Genomic DNA, 15,494 nt, shown 5'->3' with positions numbered 1-15,494 from the left:
GAGTATAAGAGATTCCGCAAGGGCAATTATCGTATTATCCCCTAACTTATTGGCACTTGCCGTTTATTTGGCGCTTGCTGCCTTTTGGGCATGCCGGCACCTCACCTTGAACTTCATATTGCTTAATCTCGTCGTCGCTGAAGCGATTCGACAGATCCACGGAGAGCTTCTGGCATTGGAGTTCCAGTGTTGTCACATTCACGTCGACCACATTGGTCAACTCGGGCAGAATGCAGGGACCGGCTTTGTGCAGGTCGTAGCAGGCGTTGTGGAAGCGCACCTTTCCGTCCTCGCGACAGGGATTCTCCACGCACTCGGGAATCGCCTTGCCCTTGGGCAGCACGAGCATCTGCCGGGGTTGGCAGGGCCCTTGTCTGTACACCAGATAGCACTTGCTCGTGTCCGGGTGATAGATGAAGCCTTGGGGGAGGGAGAGGTTCTGTGAGGACAGGAACACTAATCACAGTTTAGACGGTGACGGCTCACCTGGCTTGCAGTCGCACACCCACTCATCGGCGTGATCTCCTGGGTAGAGGTACTCATTGTCGCTGCACCTTCCCGGCACAAACAGCGGCTTTCTGTTCTGTAAGTGTGTCAGAATTGGAATTTCAGTCAATATGTTATTTGCAATCTCTTGCGAAGCATCTTTCGAATTCATGCTCATTTGCATTGACGCCGTAAATTGAGATTTTTCCTTAAACCGCAAAGCAAAAGCCTGTGATGCTTTATTCATCGAGATGGATCGTTATCACAGTTTTCTCAGAAGTGTTTATGGGGAAAACTGTGAATAATATTGGAAGCAAACTTACAAAATTGCCCATTAATCATCCACATAATCGGCCCGAGAGAGAGACAGAGAGAGAGAGAGAGAGACGTAAATTTTCAGGGACAGTTTACTCGACAGTTTAGAGAAAACATACTTGGAATTCACAGTAAAATACTGTGCAGTTTTTATGACTAACCACTCATACATTTGCATACATTTAGTGAAAATGACAGGCTTTGATTTGCCAGGTATAATTTAATTCCGTCCGCATCCTTGACCGCGAATTAGTGTTTTTGTCAGCTAACACAAAAACTAGCAGGTGTCAATAATTAGCACACAATTACGCATTTTGCGGCGTCAGTAGAATTTTTATAGGCACTGTGTGCTCACAGAATATCAACATTTAAGTGATTTCTCTGCGATAACCCGAACATAATCAGTGATCTCATGACCATATGAAAGAGGAAACATTGTCTGACCTGTGCATTCTTCATTGCTTTGTCTTCGTCAATATCGCCAGGATATCCGAAATCCTGGCCGATTGTGGCCACGATAGCCGCTGAGAGGATCACAAGAGCACTTAAGAACTTCAAATACATGTTAATTTACGGAAATAGGAAACTGGTAAATAGGAAAACAGTCCAACGAGTGACAAACAATCAAGCACAGCTCAAGAGCTCCGACACGACTGACTTGAAATCTCACGGAGACGCATATGGAGGCGATGGAGTGAATGTAAAAATGATACGTACGTACATGTGAAGCAGAATGGCAAAAATTCATGGGAATTCCAAAATGATATACATATTTTTTTAGTCGTTGACCTGTGATGAATTTAAATTTTGAGATTGCATCCGTTGGAATCTGCCCCTTTTTCGCCTCTTTTGCCATTTTTTCTGTGTTTCTGGCACGTGCCGTCGAGAAGAACGAAGAAGAGGTAGTGATATTAATAGGTATGCAAATTATCAGACTCGCATTGGAAGGTATATACCCGAAATTGCTAAATAAACAATTCGATGATGGACAAGAAATCCGGTTTTCAACTGGGCTGCCCCTTTTGGATAAACTTCTTGGATAACTATCGATAGTGCAGTGTTGGCTGCCGTGGCAGTGTAATTTGACAGTTTACACGAAAAGTGGTATACATATGTGTGCGTTGTGCTCCAAATGGAGAGAAAAGTGTTGAAAAAAGAGTTTTCTAATGTTTGGTGATGCTCAAAGTGTGCAAAAAACCCCGTATTTTCATAGGCAAATTTACAAATAGGCTGGATAGATGGGGATTGTGGTGGGGAGTGGCGGAGACGAGGTCCTGAAGGGGCGATAAGAAATATGTGTACCTGCTGTTTGTTTTACAATCCCAATCAATCGCCTTTTGTTTGAAAAGTGGAAAATAGCTGGGAATTTTCATGAAGACTCACGCGAGTGCACAAGATTGCCGCGGTGCTCAGTAGCTGGGAGTATGTCCGGAGTGTTTTAGAGCGGGAGAGAGTGTCTTTGCACCTGCTTTGTGGCTCGGAACGTCCAACAGTATGTTCACGAAGAAGTCCCATGCCGACGTGAAGAAGTCCACCCTGAAGATTCAGGACTGCAAGAAGGACTCCCAGACGCGACTCCGCCACCTCAAGACCATTCTGGGTGAGTAGCTGGGGCCCCACGACGCGGCCCCAAAGTGCCGCGGCACCATTTGTAGGTGGAAGCTTCTTGCATTTTTCTCTCTCACCTTTTTTCTGAATACGTGTTCAATCGGACCAACACACATGCAGAATTGTGTGAATTTTATTGTTATTCTTGCTGTATTGCGGCGAGCAAACACCTCAATGTCCAGTTTGATGATTTTACACGCCGCACACCTCGCAATTTCGCTGCCAACCCACAGCAAAGTCGCCCGCTCCTGATGCTTCGGCTCGAGAGCAGCGTCGAAAGCACTTCCGGGTGGCAGCGAAGGAGGGGCGCATGAGGGATGATGAGTGCCACTTAACCCACTTCACACACTTTCCCCTAAATTTAATGGGAATCTTACAGGTGCTCTCAAGTGGCATGAAATCGCTGGAGAGTCCAACACAATTACGAATCATCTGATTACAACAGACTGTATTGAAGCGTGACCTATTCCAATGAATCAGCTGGGAAGAGAATTCAAGGCCTTTAACAATGATTGTTGATTGATAAAGTGATTAGGTACAGAAACACTGAACGAATATCTTAAAAAAATCGTATTTTGCTGGTGTAAAAGGAACTTCATTTATTTATTATTGTCTACGGAAATGAATATGATAATTTAGTGTGTTTTTCAATGTCTCTTAATAATAAATGGGAGGGGTTTACGAGTGGGCGGTGCTTTCCTCACGCAAAATCACAGAACATTGTTATTGTGTCAATATTTGTTAGAGTTTTGCGACCTTGCCTAATCACATGGTGAACATAATCACATAAAGATAAAGGCAGTTGTAATAAATCACGTAATTTCGTAATGTTGATTGAAAAGAATGTCAAACTAGTTTAAACCTGACGCCACTCTTCACATAATTACCAAGATAGAATACCGTTGTCCATGAAATTTGCTGATCTTGAAAATTTTCATATTTTTCCTTTAAAAGACCCCAATTAAAACTGTAAATTTCTGACCTATGTGGTTGAATATGATGTCACTAAGCGTTATTTAATTTTCCTTCTCATTCTTAAACGCTCTCTCCGCAGGCGAATGTGAATCATAGGCAATGAAAGCAATGTGATTCATCAGCAATTGGATAAATTTGCAAAAATATGCAGAAAGGAAGATTTATGTAACTTCATATTACATGCTCTGTTAGAAATAGATAAAATGCAAAATTGAGAGGCTGTTTTATTTTGTGTGTAGAAAGTTGGGTGGAAATGTTGATGAAGTCCATAAAAATTGCTCAGTGGAACCTAATATGAATGAATCAGTGTATGTAAATTTGTTTGATTGACTAATTTTTTGTTGTTTGGCTTTTTTCAGATCATGTGGACTTGGAGGAGGCAAAATCCCTGTTTGAATCCAATTACAGTCACGTGTATTATGTGCTATACGATACCTTCATCCAGGCTGAGTCGAATTTGAAACAAAGAGGTGAGTTTTGAGATTTGCATTGGAACGTGTTGTGTTGGTTTTTTTACAAGACAAGTAATGAATTCACTTTCAATGCTGCCCCCGCAGAGCTCTCATTTCATATTGGTAAATGATGGCAAATACATTAGTGTGTCGTTCTAAATATGCATACTTTATTACATTTTCCGTGTTTCTTCCTGGCAGTTCACAAGGCGCACCGAGAAGAGTTGGACGGTTCTCTATGGCTTCTCGGGAAAATCCTATGTCTGCTGCCGGAGCTCATAGCGAAGCGATGGCAATGCCACTCGCTGGGGAGGATTATGAACAAATTGCTGCATCCCGGAAACAGCGCAAAGCTGAGGCGGGAGGGAGTGAGGTTCGTATTGCCGAAGGGATTAGGAGAAGCTCTATAAACATACGATTTCTCGCAGGTATTTCTTGCTGTGGTACCAGGCAATGGGTGAAAATGCACCGCCTTTGGTTCACACGATGTTTGCGGATTTGGTGCCGGGATTGAGTATTCCCCAGAAGGGCGCCGGTCTGAATCTGGACACCGAATATGCCGGCACGGATATTCTCAATCATCCTAACATGAAATTGGAAATGGGAACATCTGTGTTTCACGACACTGGAATCCATCCAGTGAGAAGTCCTGAGATCTCACCACTTTTGCCGCCCGGATCCAATGAGCGCACGGCGGCTCCTGATCCTAAGGACGGCCTGGAAGTGCTCCTAGACTGCATGGTGCAAGCCACAGGGTGTATAAAGTGGCGCGATAACACACCGCAGAGACACATGAGGAGCTTCCATTTCCTGCTGAGCAGATTTCAGGAAGTTTATCTGCCTGTCTTCTGTCCCAGTTTCGATCACACAACATCGATTTACGAGCCCAAATTGGACTTGCCCACCATGCGAACAGTGAGTCGACGCGAAGAGGTGATGAGCTCGTGTGTTGTGGTGTTGATCAACTGGATGTCACGGTTCACACATGAGAAAGGTGCACACAATAGGATGGACCAATTCACAATGGAGGAAGATGTCGGGGAGAATGCGAGTTTGCTGTGGAATTTGCGCCAAATGGGTTTCTCCCAGGCACAATTAGTGAGAGATGTGTTGTATTCGACACGTGAGACGGTGAATTTTGTCCACGAGGTGTACAGACAGGCATTTCTGCTGGGTTACTCGTCCAAAGCTCAGATTGAGGCAATCAAAATCGCTATAGCTGTCTATAGAGATTGGATGAGCAATACGCCGCCGCCTTTCCTGCTCGAACCGTCGGAGGATGGATGTCATGGTGTGGAGAAGAGTCACAGAAACCAGAGACTTCGCACGGACTCCTACATAGGTGCTATCTACAAGGAGAACCTGATCATTCGGGCGGGACTCCAGAATGTCTTGCAGGTGTTTGTCACGCATGCATCCAATGTCTTCATGATCCACACGGAGCAGCTCAATATCATCTTCCAGTCAAAATCGCGGGATATCACAACAACCGCCCTCGATGAGCAGACGGACATTTGCAAGAGAGTCCTCAACATCTACCGGACAATGGTGATGAACACGAGAATGGATGGGAGAAGTTGGGAGCAACTGTTGCTGGTCCTACTGCAGATTACGTCGGTTATTCTGAGCGATAATGTGTCCAGTTCCAAGAAGAACACCCTCGGCGGAAGACTGGCTCAACCCATCTTCCAAACCCTAATTGTCACTTGGATCAGGGCACACACGAATGTCCATGTTAACACGGCTCTTTGGGAGAAGTTTCTGTCTGTGCTCTCTTCTCTCACGCACAGAGAGGAACTCATAATTGAATGGGACAAGACTATGCAGACCTTAACTAGGGTTTTAGCACGCCAAGTGTACAATCTCAATCTGCAGGATTTGCCTCTGGACCGTTTGGCGGAGAACAAGGGCAAGAGGAGGCGCGGAGTGTCCATTTGGCAGCAAACGGATCATCATATAGTGTCTGAGGGGCAGATAACGCCCAGTTCATCGAAGCAGGACCAAGAAGTGACTAATGGACAGGCGGCAAGAGACGTGGGAAGTCAGGCGAGAAGCATCCCAGGCACGCCAGCTCTCAATCGGAGCTACAGCGAAGGAAGTTTGGCGCCTACGAAGCGCCTTCGGAGCCGGAAACGCTTAAAGCATCACAAAGTGCCGGCCCTGCCCGTGAATGTGGAGCACTCTCTGAATCGCATGCTTTCCAACACTCCAACCAATCTAAGTATTAGCTCAGAAGCTCTCAACACATCCCGATCCAGTCAAAGTGGCGGTGAATCCAACACCCTGAGACGCGCTCTGTCGCTGGACTCCATTCGACCAACTGGTGAGGTCGCGAGAGGTGATGACAGTCGTCACGATTCTCGCAGTCCTTCTCCGACAGCGTCCAGCGGAATAGAGGGTGGTTCCATTAAGGATTCACCGCTGCAGATTGACATGATGACAGGCGATTCGAGCAGCATTGACACCCAGGAGGACGGGAATGTCTCCATCGACAGGAGATCTATTCTGGCTGGGGGATCAGCGAGAGGATGGCTCCCAGATGTGGCGGCAATCATGTGGAAGCGCATGTTGGGCGCTCTTGGGAATGTGAATCAGATTCAGAGCCCCAAGCTGCATGCGCAGATCTTCAGGCACTTGGTGGAGATGACATCGAGTCTGATCAAGATTCGCCTCAATCAGGGCATCTCGAATGACAATCAAACTACACCGATACCACCCACTCTAGTTCCTCCTATTGGTCTCATTGCGCCATGGTGTTTCGGAGCTCTAGCCCTGGATTCGCAGTATCGCGAGGGGAAAATTTGCGCCCTGCAACTTCTCTGCATAATGGCCAAAAACTCCCAGTTGAACGGAATGGACCAGTTGCCTCTATTCTACAGTGCTCTCCATCAGGCCCTCACGGGTGTTGATCGCGATCTGGCCTACACTGCTCTTCGTTTCCTAGGTGGATCACGATTCCTCAGTCTCCTGCTGCCGGGTCACACTCTCCTCCTGCTGGATTTGGTTCACGCCTCCACAGTGTTGATAACTTCATCGAACTGTGGAAGTCATGCTCCTCGGTCTGAAGTAGCTGGACTTTTGGGATCGCTGTTGTGTTTCCCGCGAACTTCCCTCCCGAAACCAGTGCTCAACCCTTCAGGGCCTCATGTGGACTTGATGGAGTGTCCCGATCTCCAGGAGCACGTGCTCAATGTTGTGATGCGATGCGCTCGCCGTGAGCCCACTTCCAAGGCTCGCTGCATTGCAATAGCATCGCTTGGGCAATGGATTGTGCAGAATCTATCCAACTACTCGGCTTTCTACACCGGCACTGGATTCACACAGCAAATTCCATCCCAACATTCGCAACGAAGTGATAAGCAAACGGTGGTGAATCCCAGGATTACGGAAGCTGTGCAGATTATTCTGCAAGCGCTCCAATTTAAGAATCGAACAATCGCGAGAATTGCATCGGAAACATTGAGATTGTGTGCCGAGAAGGGCAGATATCTGGCCAAGATTGAAAGACTCCCACAGATGATTATCAATGCTTTGTGCATCGCTCTCGAGATTCAGAACACCAGTCATCCCAAGGAAAGTGACAAGGTCGTGATAAACTCTCTGCTGCTGTGCATAGGGGAGTTTTGCATGCAGACTCCGGTGAAAATCCTACAAGAAGCATCGAATTCGGAGTCAGGAAACACGTTGATCTTGAATGTACTTAGAGTGCTGCATCATATAGCGACGGGAACGAAGTTCGATCGTGTGAAACTCTTCACGGCCGATGAGGACTTTGATATGACAATCAATGTGGACGACGCAAGGGAGCAACTGACCAATGAGCCAAACTACCAAACCACGGAGACCACGCAGAACTGCTTGTTCACCATCAGACTGTGTGCCAAGACGGTGGCGATGCATTTAGTCACCAACTTGGGACACTTTCCTATTGGGATCGGAGCTTCGCGCTTGAGTTCGATGGTGGATGAGCAGGATGATCTCAACCTGATGGCTATTCAGACGGCCACAAATAGTGTTCATGCAAGAGATTCTGTCGACCTGGGAACTCCTCAAGTGCTGAGTGCGCCTAATTTGCAGTTGTTCATGCTCAACAAGAATCTGGTTGCCAGTTTCGTGGAGTTGCCCACTCTTAAGCTTCCCGGAGGTGGGATCACAGCGGGCTTGGTGACGGCTGATCGCCAGGTGCGTCTGCTGTTGCGCGACATAAATGGCAAAGCGTGCTGGGACGCTTCGGTTCTGTACAGGGAGCCGAGATTGATGCATGGCTCGACTTTGAAGTTATCAGATCAAGTGAGTACGACTTCTGGAGCGTCTCTGCACACCAGAGCATTCAGCATCGGGAAGAACTTCATGGTGTCCCTGGATCCTATGACATCAATTGTGGGAATGCCTCTGCCGCCTGTGAGGCACACTTTGAGACATCGTCCGCCGGGTCAGCTGCCGGTGGCGGGTGATTTGGAGCCTGATCTGGATCAGCTGGATGACTTGCTGCAGTACATTGGACACACGAGTCCCGAGTGTCTCGATGTTGGGAGAACACCTCTCAACACTGCCGGTCCCACTCCGCTGGGCAACAACGTGGAGACCCAGGCAATCTCGATAATTCTGAATCAGAAGAACATGGAGCAGGACTATGTGGCGAGACACAGTAGCTTCAGTTCGGCTCTCAATGCGTGCAATATCTCCCAAATAAGCCAGTTCGATAGCTTCACTGATGACACCCTGGAGGAGAGCGTGAGCTCCGCGGGTAGAGGTGATCCCGCCTTCCACTATTGCCGTCTGCTCTTCAGTCAACTGGGCCTGGCCAGTTGGGAGAAGAGGCAGAGGACGAATCTACTTACTCGCACGGACAAACTGTTGCGAGAGCTCAGGAATCTTGATACGCAAAAGTGTCGCGAAACGCACAAAATGGCCGTGATCTACGTGGGATCTGGTCAGGAGGACAAGAATAGTATCTTGAGGAACACTTGCGGCAGCAGCACTTATGAGATGTTCGTGTCGGCGCTCGGGTGGGAAATTGAGCTGGAGTCTCACAACGGATTTCTCGGCGGCTTGCCCAGAACTGGATGCGGCTCCACGGCGCCGTATTACGCCACGCCCTTCCTCGAGGCGATCTACCACGTGGCCACGAGAATGCCTTCGGACACGCCTGAGGCCATTCTCAACAAGACTCGCCACTTGGGCAACGATGAGGTGCACATCGTGTGGAGCGAACACTCGCGCGACTACCGAAGGGACATTCTGCCGACAGAGTTCTGCGATGTCCTCATCGTGGTGTATCCGCTGAGGAGTGGACTGTTCCGCGTGACGGTGAATCGCAAGGCTGATGTGCCCTGGTTTGGGCCCATTTGGGATGAGGCAGTGGTCGGCGGAGCTTGCTTGGCCACTCTCGTGCGCGCGACGGCAATCAACGCCAGTCGAGCCAAGAGGACTTCGCTCAATTTCTACCAGCAATTGTGAGTTTCTATTAGTGCGCGATATTTATGGTTTTTTGATTGAGAGTCTTTCGATTTGCTTTTCAGCTACGAGGAGAGACATCGATCTTTGGAAACAGTGTCGTCGAGACATAAGGAGAATACGACTTTTGAGGAATTCGCCAGTCGCGTCTTTTTGCCTATTCAATCTGCGACCTATCCCTCAACAACATCATCCGGGAATACGGGAAGTGCTCCTCTGGCCGCGGCCTTGATTGATCACCAGAAGACAGGGTCAAAAAGTGAGTTTCTCAGTCACTTGTTTGGGAACTGTGATGAGAATGATTGTGTTGTCTTTCAGCTTGGATGCAACACTTGGACATTGGCGCCCGAGAGTCGAATAGTCAACAGAGTGCAATGAGCAGTGGATCAGCGGAGAATCCCTCACCGCGGCCTCTCCGGAAGATTCCGCATCCCTTCAAGGGTGGCATGAAGAAGGCGTCGATCCAGCATCACCATCAGCAGAGCACGCCGCCGGACAGTCCGACGCTGCCGGGTAGAAAGTTTAAGTAAAAAAAACAGTAAGAGCTATAATCACAAATGAATTAACGTATTCTTTCTCAACACTCGTTCTCTCCCAAGTAAAGACTTAACTAATGGTAACAATGCATGGGGATTTACACTTCTCTAGGCGTAATGGTCAATCTAGGTGTCTATATTGGAAATTAAAACAATTCTATTTCTTGTTATCTACTGAGATATGATGTAGTGCGAAAAGGTGGCATTTCTTATACACACAATACACACACACACGCGCAGACTCCGATGCAAAGTGAGGGAAAATCTAAACGATCAATTAAATATTCCAAATGAAAGTTATTAATAAATTGTAAGAATCACACATGGACTTGTTTAAAAATATTGTATTTCTCATAAGATTTATTCGTTTATATTTTATTTATTTTTAATGGAAGCTTTACTGCATGTTTTATTTTATTTCACTCACATCTGTACTAATTCATTGAATGAAGAAAAATTATCCGTTCTCTCCCAATTAATGGACACAGAGTATTACATGTAATTTAAAACTTAGTTCTTTCGTCCAGTATTTAAGTTTGTCGAGATACAGTTTCTATATCGAAGCAAACAGATAAATGTTACAGCTTAAATAAAATCTCTATTAAACTGATGAAGTATTTCACAGTGGAGTTCATTTATTGCTTCTTTCTGGCACAGGATGAGAAATAACCAAGGAGCATCAGTGGAAGTGAAGAGGTATGCTAATCCCACATTTTGAGATAGGTTTCTTCACGCCAATAAATTTACAACATTCACACACAAAAAAAAAATGTGTAAGAGAATTGTTGAGGAAAAAATGCTGAGTTCTTTAGTCACTATTTTCCTGGTGCCAAGAAAAATCTTTACATCGCGTGCCTGCTCTTCCCTTGGCAATTTATTGATGGATTCTCGTGGGATTTCTCGAATTGTCTGTCGTGTGAAAATGCCTCCCGACGGACGAGAGAATGTAATTAAGCGACTCGGTCACGAGCGCGTCTCTGTATCAATGAAATGTGCAAAAGTATTTTTATGCCAATTTTACAGATGGGCCGGCGGCATTTCTCCGCCACCCACACGCCCTGAGCACTCCTTTTGGTGGCGATTCTGTTTATTTTATCAACGCCTTTTTTCACCGCCAATATTACATATTGGATGTGAAAACGTGTCTCTTCGCGCACTAACTAAATGTTTGAAAATGTTTACTGTCTGTTGGAAATGTCTATACAACACACATGAGAACGCATAAATTTAAAAGAAGTATGATAGAGTGTATTAAATTTAGTTGGGTCTACACTGTCGGCGGGAAACGTCGAGGAAAGCTAGACGCTCTCGCGGTGGTTCGCAGTAAGTTCTTTGCAAATACAGGCAAACGCGGCCTCTGGATGGAGCAAGAGTGAGCCAAGTGGGTGGACAAGTGCACACAAAATACGGGAGCGCGCGAGAGACCATTAGAAATGACGTCAGCGAGCAAATACGGGGAGAGAACAATGTATGAGATCATAAAGAACAGATCGTTGATTCTGAAAGATGATGTGCCCAACAAATCAAAGGCCATGCAGAGGGAAAATTGTGAGTATTCACGAAGGGGCAATCGTCACTGCGTGTATTCATAATCTATTGAGGAAGTGGTGTGTTTCGCCTTTCCCCTTTGTTTTCATCTGATCATTTGTTTATAAACACTCCTCTCTTGTGATGTTCGTCACGATGGAGTCATCATTCGCAAAATAAATGCAAACCATGTCTATCATAAGCCGTATCTCAGCTGATTGCGTTCCAATTCGCCACAGAACCTGTTGCGAGATTAAATTTATACTTCCACTCCTCTTTGGCGGAGCTAAACGCGTTGATCAAAATGAAATAAGTGGTTATAAGTATTTCGGTTCTTTCATATATTTATTTCTCTCGACAGAGAACCAAACCACAAACGTTAGATAAGCGCGGCATGAATTCATAGTCAGAATACAAATAAAAGTTCGCAAATTCGCCAATTGAACTATTTGCCAGTTCTGCTGAAATTTAGATCGATGCAATTGGAAGCTTTACGAGTTATTTTAGTGAAGCGAGTCAAGTAAAAATTCTCATGGTGAATTCAAAGTTTGTACAGCGTTTACCATTTATTAATAGCCCCTTGGTGGTTTACAATTAAATTATTTATGGAAGATGTAAGAAGGAAAATGAGGAGATTGAGAAATGCCGATGGACGTTTTTTATACCCAAAACCTCTCTTCCTGTGGAATTTTAAATCATATGAATTCGTTAATGCTCGCACTATGGAAACTTTTGTTGTGCCAAATGCGCGCGCAATTCCTCTGAAAAATAGTCCCTGAAACTTTTGTGCGTGCTTCCCGTGCAATATTGAACACTCCCCGTGGAGTTGGTTTGGATGGGAATTGTCTGAGCGAGCATGAGTGTTCACTATAAGTACAGATACGAGAAAATCAGCAGCACGACAAGCATGTTCCTCTGGAAGAGCTTCAAACCCTGGACTTGTGGGTGATTCTCGTGGAGTTTCTCAGGCGAAACTGGAAGTGAGAGAGATTTTTCTGATTTTCAGACAAAGTCATAGGATTGCTGGTGCTGATAGTGATGCTGTCTTTCACCCTGGCATTCACGTTCAACGCCTTCACGAAGCGCTTCCAGGGCGATCAGTGTCCGTTGCGAACGAAAATCCGGATCGCCGCTGTCTCGATGCGCACATTGGACAATTCCACGGTACTTCGGATGCAGCCGCAGTCCATGTACTTCAACCAGCGCACGTACTGCGACTATGTGGCATTTCCGCCAGTCGTGATGGGCCTGTTCAGCATCATCTGGGCCACCTTCTTCCTCATCTGCGGCTACGGCTCGAAGAGCAGCGGCACGTGAGCGCCACCCGCCTTTATTGATCGCTTGTATTTTTAGTTGACCGAAATCCTCACTCGTCACAGATTACTGCCGAAGCCGTGGAGAATCTTGACACCGTCCATCATCTTCTCGATCGTCATGACGATCGCCTCGATGATCCACAGTGTTTACTTGACACTGGAGATGAGGCAGCTGTGCGAGCAGCTCTCAATTGCCTCCATTCGGTACTTTGCGGACGCTCAGCAGTCCTCCTGTCAGGACATCATGAACCTCTTGGATGGGGATCAGTACGGATTGACCACCTTCACGCTCTACCAGATCTTCACAATCGCGTCCTACATCACAATCAGTCTCTGGATCGTCACTGTGATCTTCCTGATCTTCAGGTGCATCTCTGGCAAGGACTTTCAGCACGTCGAAGTCCACATGCATCCCATCCAGGACAGCAGTCCTCTCCAGCACGCGCCAGACGTCAAATGCGACCTCTGCGCCATAAAGACCGACGATTAAATCAAAGAGAAGGATACACAGATATCCTGATATTTATCTCACATTTATTATCCTGGTTAAACGTTAAACTAATTAAAATCAAGTACAAATTCAACTCCAGCATCTCCCAAAAAGAATTAAATTACAATATATAAGATCACATTTACACCGCGGGACACGTAATATGTTCTCAGGATGATCGAAAACACCTGGAAACGCTTCACGATGCATGTAATTTAATTTCTCTACACAAATTCCAACTGCAGAAATTTACAATTCCGATCAGTATTCTTTTATCTTCACATCATCAGAATGTCTATCTAGATACTTTTTTGGCTTCCTAATCATTCATCCATTCAGACTCTCTTTTTTCAGTTTTAAGATATTTTTTACGGATTATTTTTTACTTATTGAATTGCTGTAATTTTATTAGACACCATTTGCCATTGAATTTATATATATATATTTTTTTGTGTACGCGATTATGATTACACATTGAATGTCACTGAGTTCATAGTTGCAGTGTTTCCTTCCTGATAGGAATATAATTATCTTTTTAAGTCAATTATTCTGCATAATAACATATGCATTGATTTTTTTTCACTGTACTTCTGAGAAGCAGAATATTTACACAATCTCTTGTGGGATTCATTGAAAGATTCATCTGTATTTAATGTTGTATACTTTTTTTTATAATAAACACTGTTTTCCTTTTCTATAGCAATAGAACTACAGAAATTACAATCTCTGTACATACTGATATTATGTATTTATAATAGTAAATCCTGTAAATATTTCTAGTGAGATGTAAATAAAATAGAATGACGAATTTCTTGGACAAAGACACAGAGAAGAGAGACGGCGAGAAAGATAAAGCATATTTTTGCGAGTGCGCCTAAATCATTGCTGAAGAAATTAGTCATTCTATTGTGTGCTTCTTTGTGATATCCACGAATGAAGACAAGTGTTAGGGGAAAAGAATGGTCAGCAGAGTTTTCAAAAGAAGCGTTTTTTTCTGGATATCGTTTGCATTAAAAATATTAAACCATTATATTCACATTGTAATCTATCTGGAAGGTGTAAAATATACAAAAAAAAATTTGTCTCACGCGATAGTGAAGAGTGTGTGATAAGAGTAAAATAAAGCTATCAAAATATAGTTCTATGTACAATATTGGGTATTTTGAATAATAATAATAATATAAAAAGTCGAACAGGAAAGTGATAAGACGGATTTGAATGTGGGGCTGATATAAGAAGGAAATCTTGGCATGAAAATTCATCATCTTCCCAAAGAAGGAAGAGAAGAGACTCAGTCCAATTCGTCCAGACGGAAACCTCTCGAATGTGAATGGCTCTGTCGCTCTTTAAATAATGTGTCATACCTGAGAAAGAATTATGCTAAATAAAATCCTCCTAGGACAATTTGGAGGATGAAGCCTTCCCCTATTTTCAAGAGGTCTTCCCATTTTTCTTAGTGCCATTTGTTCGGACGGGCTGGAACTTCTTCTTTCGCTTCTCGCCTGACCAATCGGCATCGTCCTCATCATCACTGATTCCAGTGCCGAACAGTTCACTCGTTCCTCTTGTGCTGGCTATCCGCCGGCTGGCGATCCTCGACGAGTTCCTACCCATTCCTGCAAAGTGCAAAACGGACTCCGTAAAGCATTTGCACGGTCACAGTGTTCCGAGACCAACTCACCCATGCACTTCTCGAGATGCGGTGCGAACCTGGAGGCGGCCACAGATCTATCACAGTTGGGGCATGTACAATCAATCGCTTTCTTGGCATTCGCCGCGCCAAACACATCAATATCCGGTAAGTCAATTAAAGCATAGGGTTTCGTGTCCTCCGGCTGTCCCTCGAGGGCCGCCGAGACTCCCGTTCGCACATCGCAGTGCACCTCCAGAACCACACCCAGGATAGCGTCCTCGATCAGGGAGTTGTACAGGTAGTTGCTGACCTTCTCCACATTGTCCTCGTCCAGCATGCATTTCCTAAATTCGCCTATTAGCTCGGTTTCGTTGGCATATTCGTGAAACAGATGAGAGTCACTGCTCATTCTTGTGAGCATCCAGACACCTCGCGGAAGCCTTTTCCTGCGCACCAGTCCTCGCTGAAGCAATAATGTGTGTAGAGGGCGCGGGCTGGTCACCTCTGGAGACCGCTTAGGTGGGTATTGAGTGCAAAACAGGGCGATTTATCATCTATCTAGAAGACCCTGCAGAAAAACAAATGCACTGTACGGCTTTTGAGGTTATGTGACTGACAACTCAAACTGTCATACGGCGTCGAGGAACCGATCGCCGGCCGAACGGACGTAGAACAACTTCACCCAAATTCCCGTTGGCG

The 15,494-nt window shown here is 45.5% G+C and overlaps 4 protein-coding genes across 6 annotated transcripts; 2 read left to right on the top strand and 2 right to left on the bottom strand.

Annotated features, from left to right (window-relative positions):
• Positions 1-19: 19 nt before the first annotated feature.
• LOC132260283 (uncharacterized) lies at positions 20-1,549 on the bottom strand. Of its 2 annotated transcripts, none has more exons than XM_059758303.1 (3): positions 1,246-1,549; positions 487-583; positions 20-420 (listed from the first exon to the last, which is right to left on the bottom strand). In XM_059758303.1, exons 1-3 carry the CDS (start codon positions 1,363-1,365, stop codon positions 47-49), a joined length of 591 nt encoding a protein of 196 aa, XP_059614286.1. In that variant the 5' UTR covers positions 1,366-1,549; the 3' UTR covers positions 20-46. The 2 variants fall into 2 exon arrangements, with proteins under 2 accessions (XP_059614286.1, XP_059614294.1); XM_059758311.1 differs by lacking the exon at positions 1,246-1,549 and adding an exon at positions 810-1,220.
• Positions 1,550-1,861: 312 nt separating this feature from the next.
• LOC132260295 (probable Rho GTPase-activating protein CG5521) lies at positions 1,862-10,446 on the top strand. Its single transcript, XM_059758324.1, has 7 exons — positions 1,862-2,401; positions 3,744-3,854; positions 3,942-3,959; positions 4,038-4,209; positions 4,265-9,292; positions 9,359-9,552; positions 9,612-10,446. Exons 1-7 carry the CDS (start codon positions 2,296-2,298, stop codon positions 9,821-9,823), a joined length of 5,841 nt encoding a protein of 1,946 aa, XP_059614307.1. The 5' UTR covers positions 1,862-2,295; the 3' UTR covers positions 9,824-10,446.
• A 278-nt stretch (positions 10,447-10,724) lies between these two features.
• LOC132257052 (uncharacterized) lies at positions 10,725-13,176 on the top strand. Of its 2 annotated transcripts, none has more exons than XM_059753755.1 (3): positions 10,725-11,377; positions 12,363-12,669; positions 12,736-13,176. In XM_059753755.1, exons 1-3 carry the CDS (start codon positions 11,263-11,265, stop codon positions 13,160-13,162), a joined length of 849 nt encoding a protein of 282 aa, XP_059609738.1. In that variant the 5' UTR covers positions 10,725-11,262; the 3' UTR covers positions 13,163-13,176. The 2 variants fall into 2 exon arrangements, with proteins under 2 accessions (XP_059609738.1, XP_059609747.1); XM_059753764.1 differs by lacking the exon at positions 10,725-11,377 and adding an exon at positions 11,475-12,297.
• Positions 13,177-13,186: 10 nt separating this feature from the next.
• On the bottom strand, positions 13,187-15,396 carry LOC132257064 (SAGA-associated factor 11 homolog). Its single transcript, XM_059753777.1, has 2 exons — positions 14,844-15,396; positions 13,187-14,778 (listed from the first exon to the last, which is right to left on the bottom strand). Exons 1-2 carry the CDS (start codon positions 15,214-15,216, stop codon positions 14,594-14,596), a joined length of 558 nt encoding a protein of 185 aa, XP_059609760.1. The 5' UTR covers positions 15,217-15,396; the 3' UTR covers positions 13,187-14,593.
• Positions 15,397-15,494: the final 98 nt, after the last annotated feature.

This window comes from Phlebotomus argentipes, unplaced genomic scaffold (genome assembly GCF_947086385.1).
Source record: "Phlebotomus argentipes unplaced genomic scaffold, Phlebotomus argentipes genome assembly contig_6, whole genome shotgun sequence".
Lineage (NCBI taxonomy): Eukaryota > Metazoa > Arthropoda > Insecta > Diptera > Psychodidae > Phlebotomus > Phlebotomus argentipes.
This window is presented reverse-complemented; position numbering and strand designations above follow the sequence as displayed.

Excerpts from the sequence above, each read along its gene's own strand:
- LOC132257064 (XM_059753777.1), bottom strand. The coding sequence starts at position 15,216 with ATGCTCACAAGAATGAGCAGTGACTCTCATCTGTTTCACGAATATGCC. Across the intron at positions 14,779-14,843 it reads GCATCTCGAGAAGTGCATGG|GAATGGGTAGGAACTCGTCG; the intron begins GTGAGTTGGTCT and ends TGCACTTTGCAG.
- LOC132260283 (XM_059758303.1), bottom strand. The coding sequence starts at position 1,365 with ATGTATTTGAAGTTCTTAAGTGCTCTTGTGATCCTCTCAGCGGCTATC. Across the intron at positions 584-1,245 it reads AAGCAATGAAGAATGCACAG|AACAGAAAGCCGCTGTTTGT; the intron begins GTCAGACAATGT and ends ACACACTTACAG. Across the intron at positions 421-486 it reads GGTGTGCGACTGCAAGCCAG|GCTTCATCTATCACCCGGAC; the intron begins GTGAGCCGTCAC and ends CCCTCCCCCAAG.
- LOC132257052 (XM_059753755.1), top strand. The coding sequence starts at position 11,263 with ATGACGTCAGCGAGCAAATACGGGGAGAGAACAATGTATGAGATCATA. Across the intron at positions 11,378-12,362 it reads GGCCATGCAGAGGGAAAATT|ACAAAGTCATAGGATTGCTG; the intron begins GTGAGTATTCAC and ends TCTGATTTTCAG. Across the intron at positions 12,670-12,735 it reads GGCTCGAAGAGCAGCGGCAC|ATTACTGCCGAAGCCGTGGA; the intron begins GTGAGCGCCACC and ends CACTCGTCACAG.
- LOC132260295 (XM_059758324.1), top strand. The coding sequence starts at position 2,296 with ATGTTCACGAAGAAGTCCCATGCCGACGTGAAGAAGTCCACCCTGAAG. Across the intron at positions 2,402-3,743 it reads CCACCTCAAGACCATTCTGG|ATCATGTGGACTTGGAGGAG; the intron begins GTGAGTAGCTGG and ends GGCTTTTTTCAG. Across the intron at positions 9,293-9,358 it reads CTCAATTTCTACCAGCAATT|CTACGAGGAGAGACATCGAT; the intron begins GTGAGTTTCTAT and ends TTTGCTTTTCAG.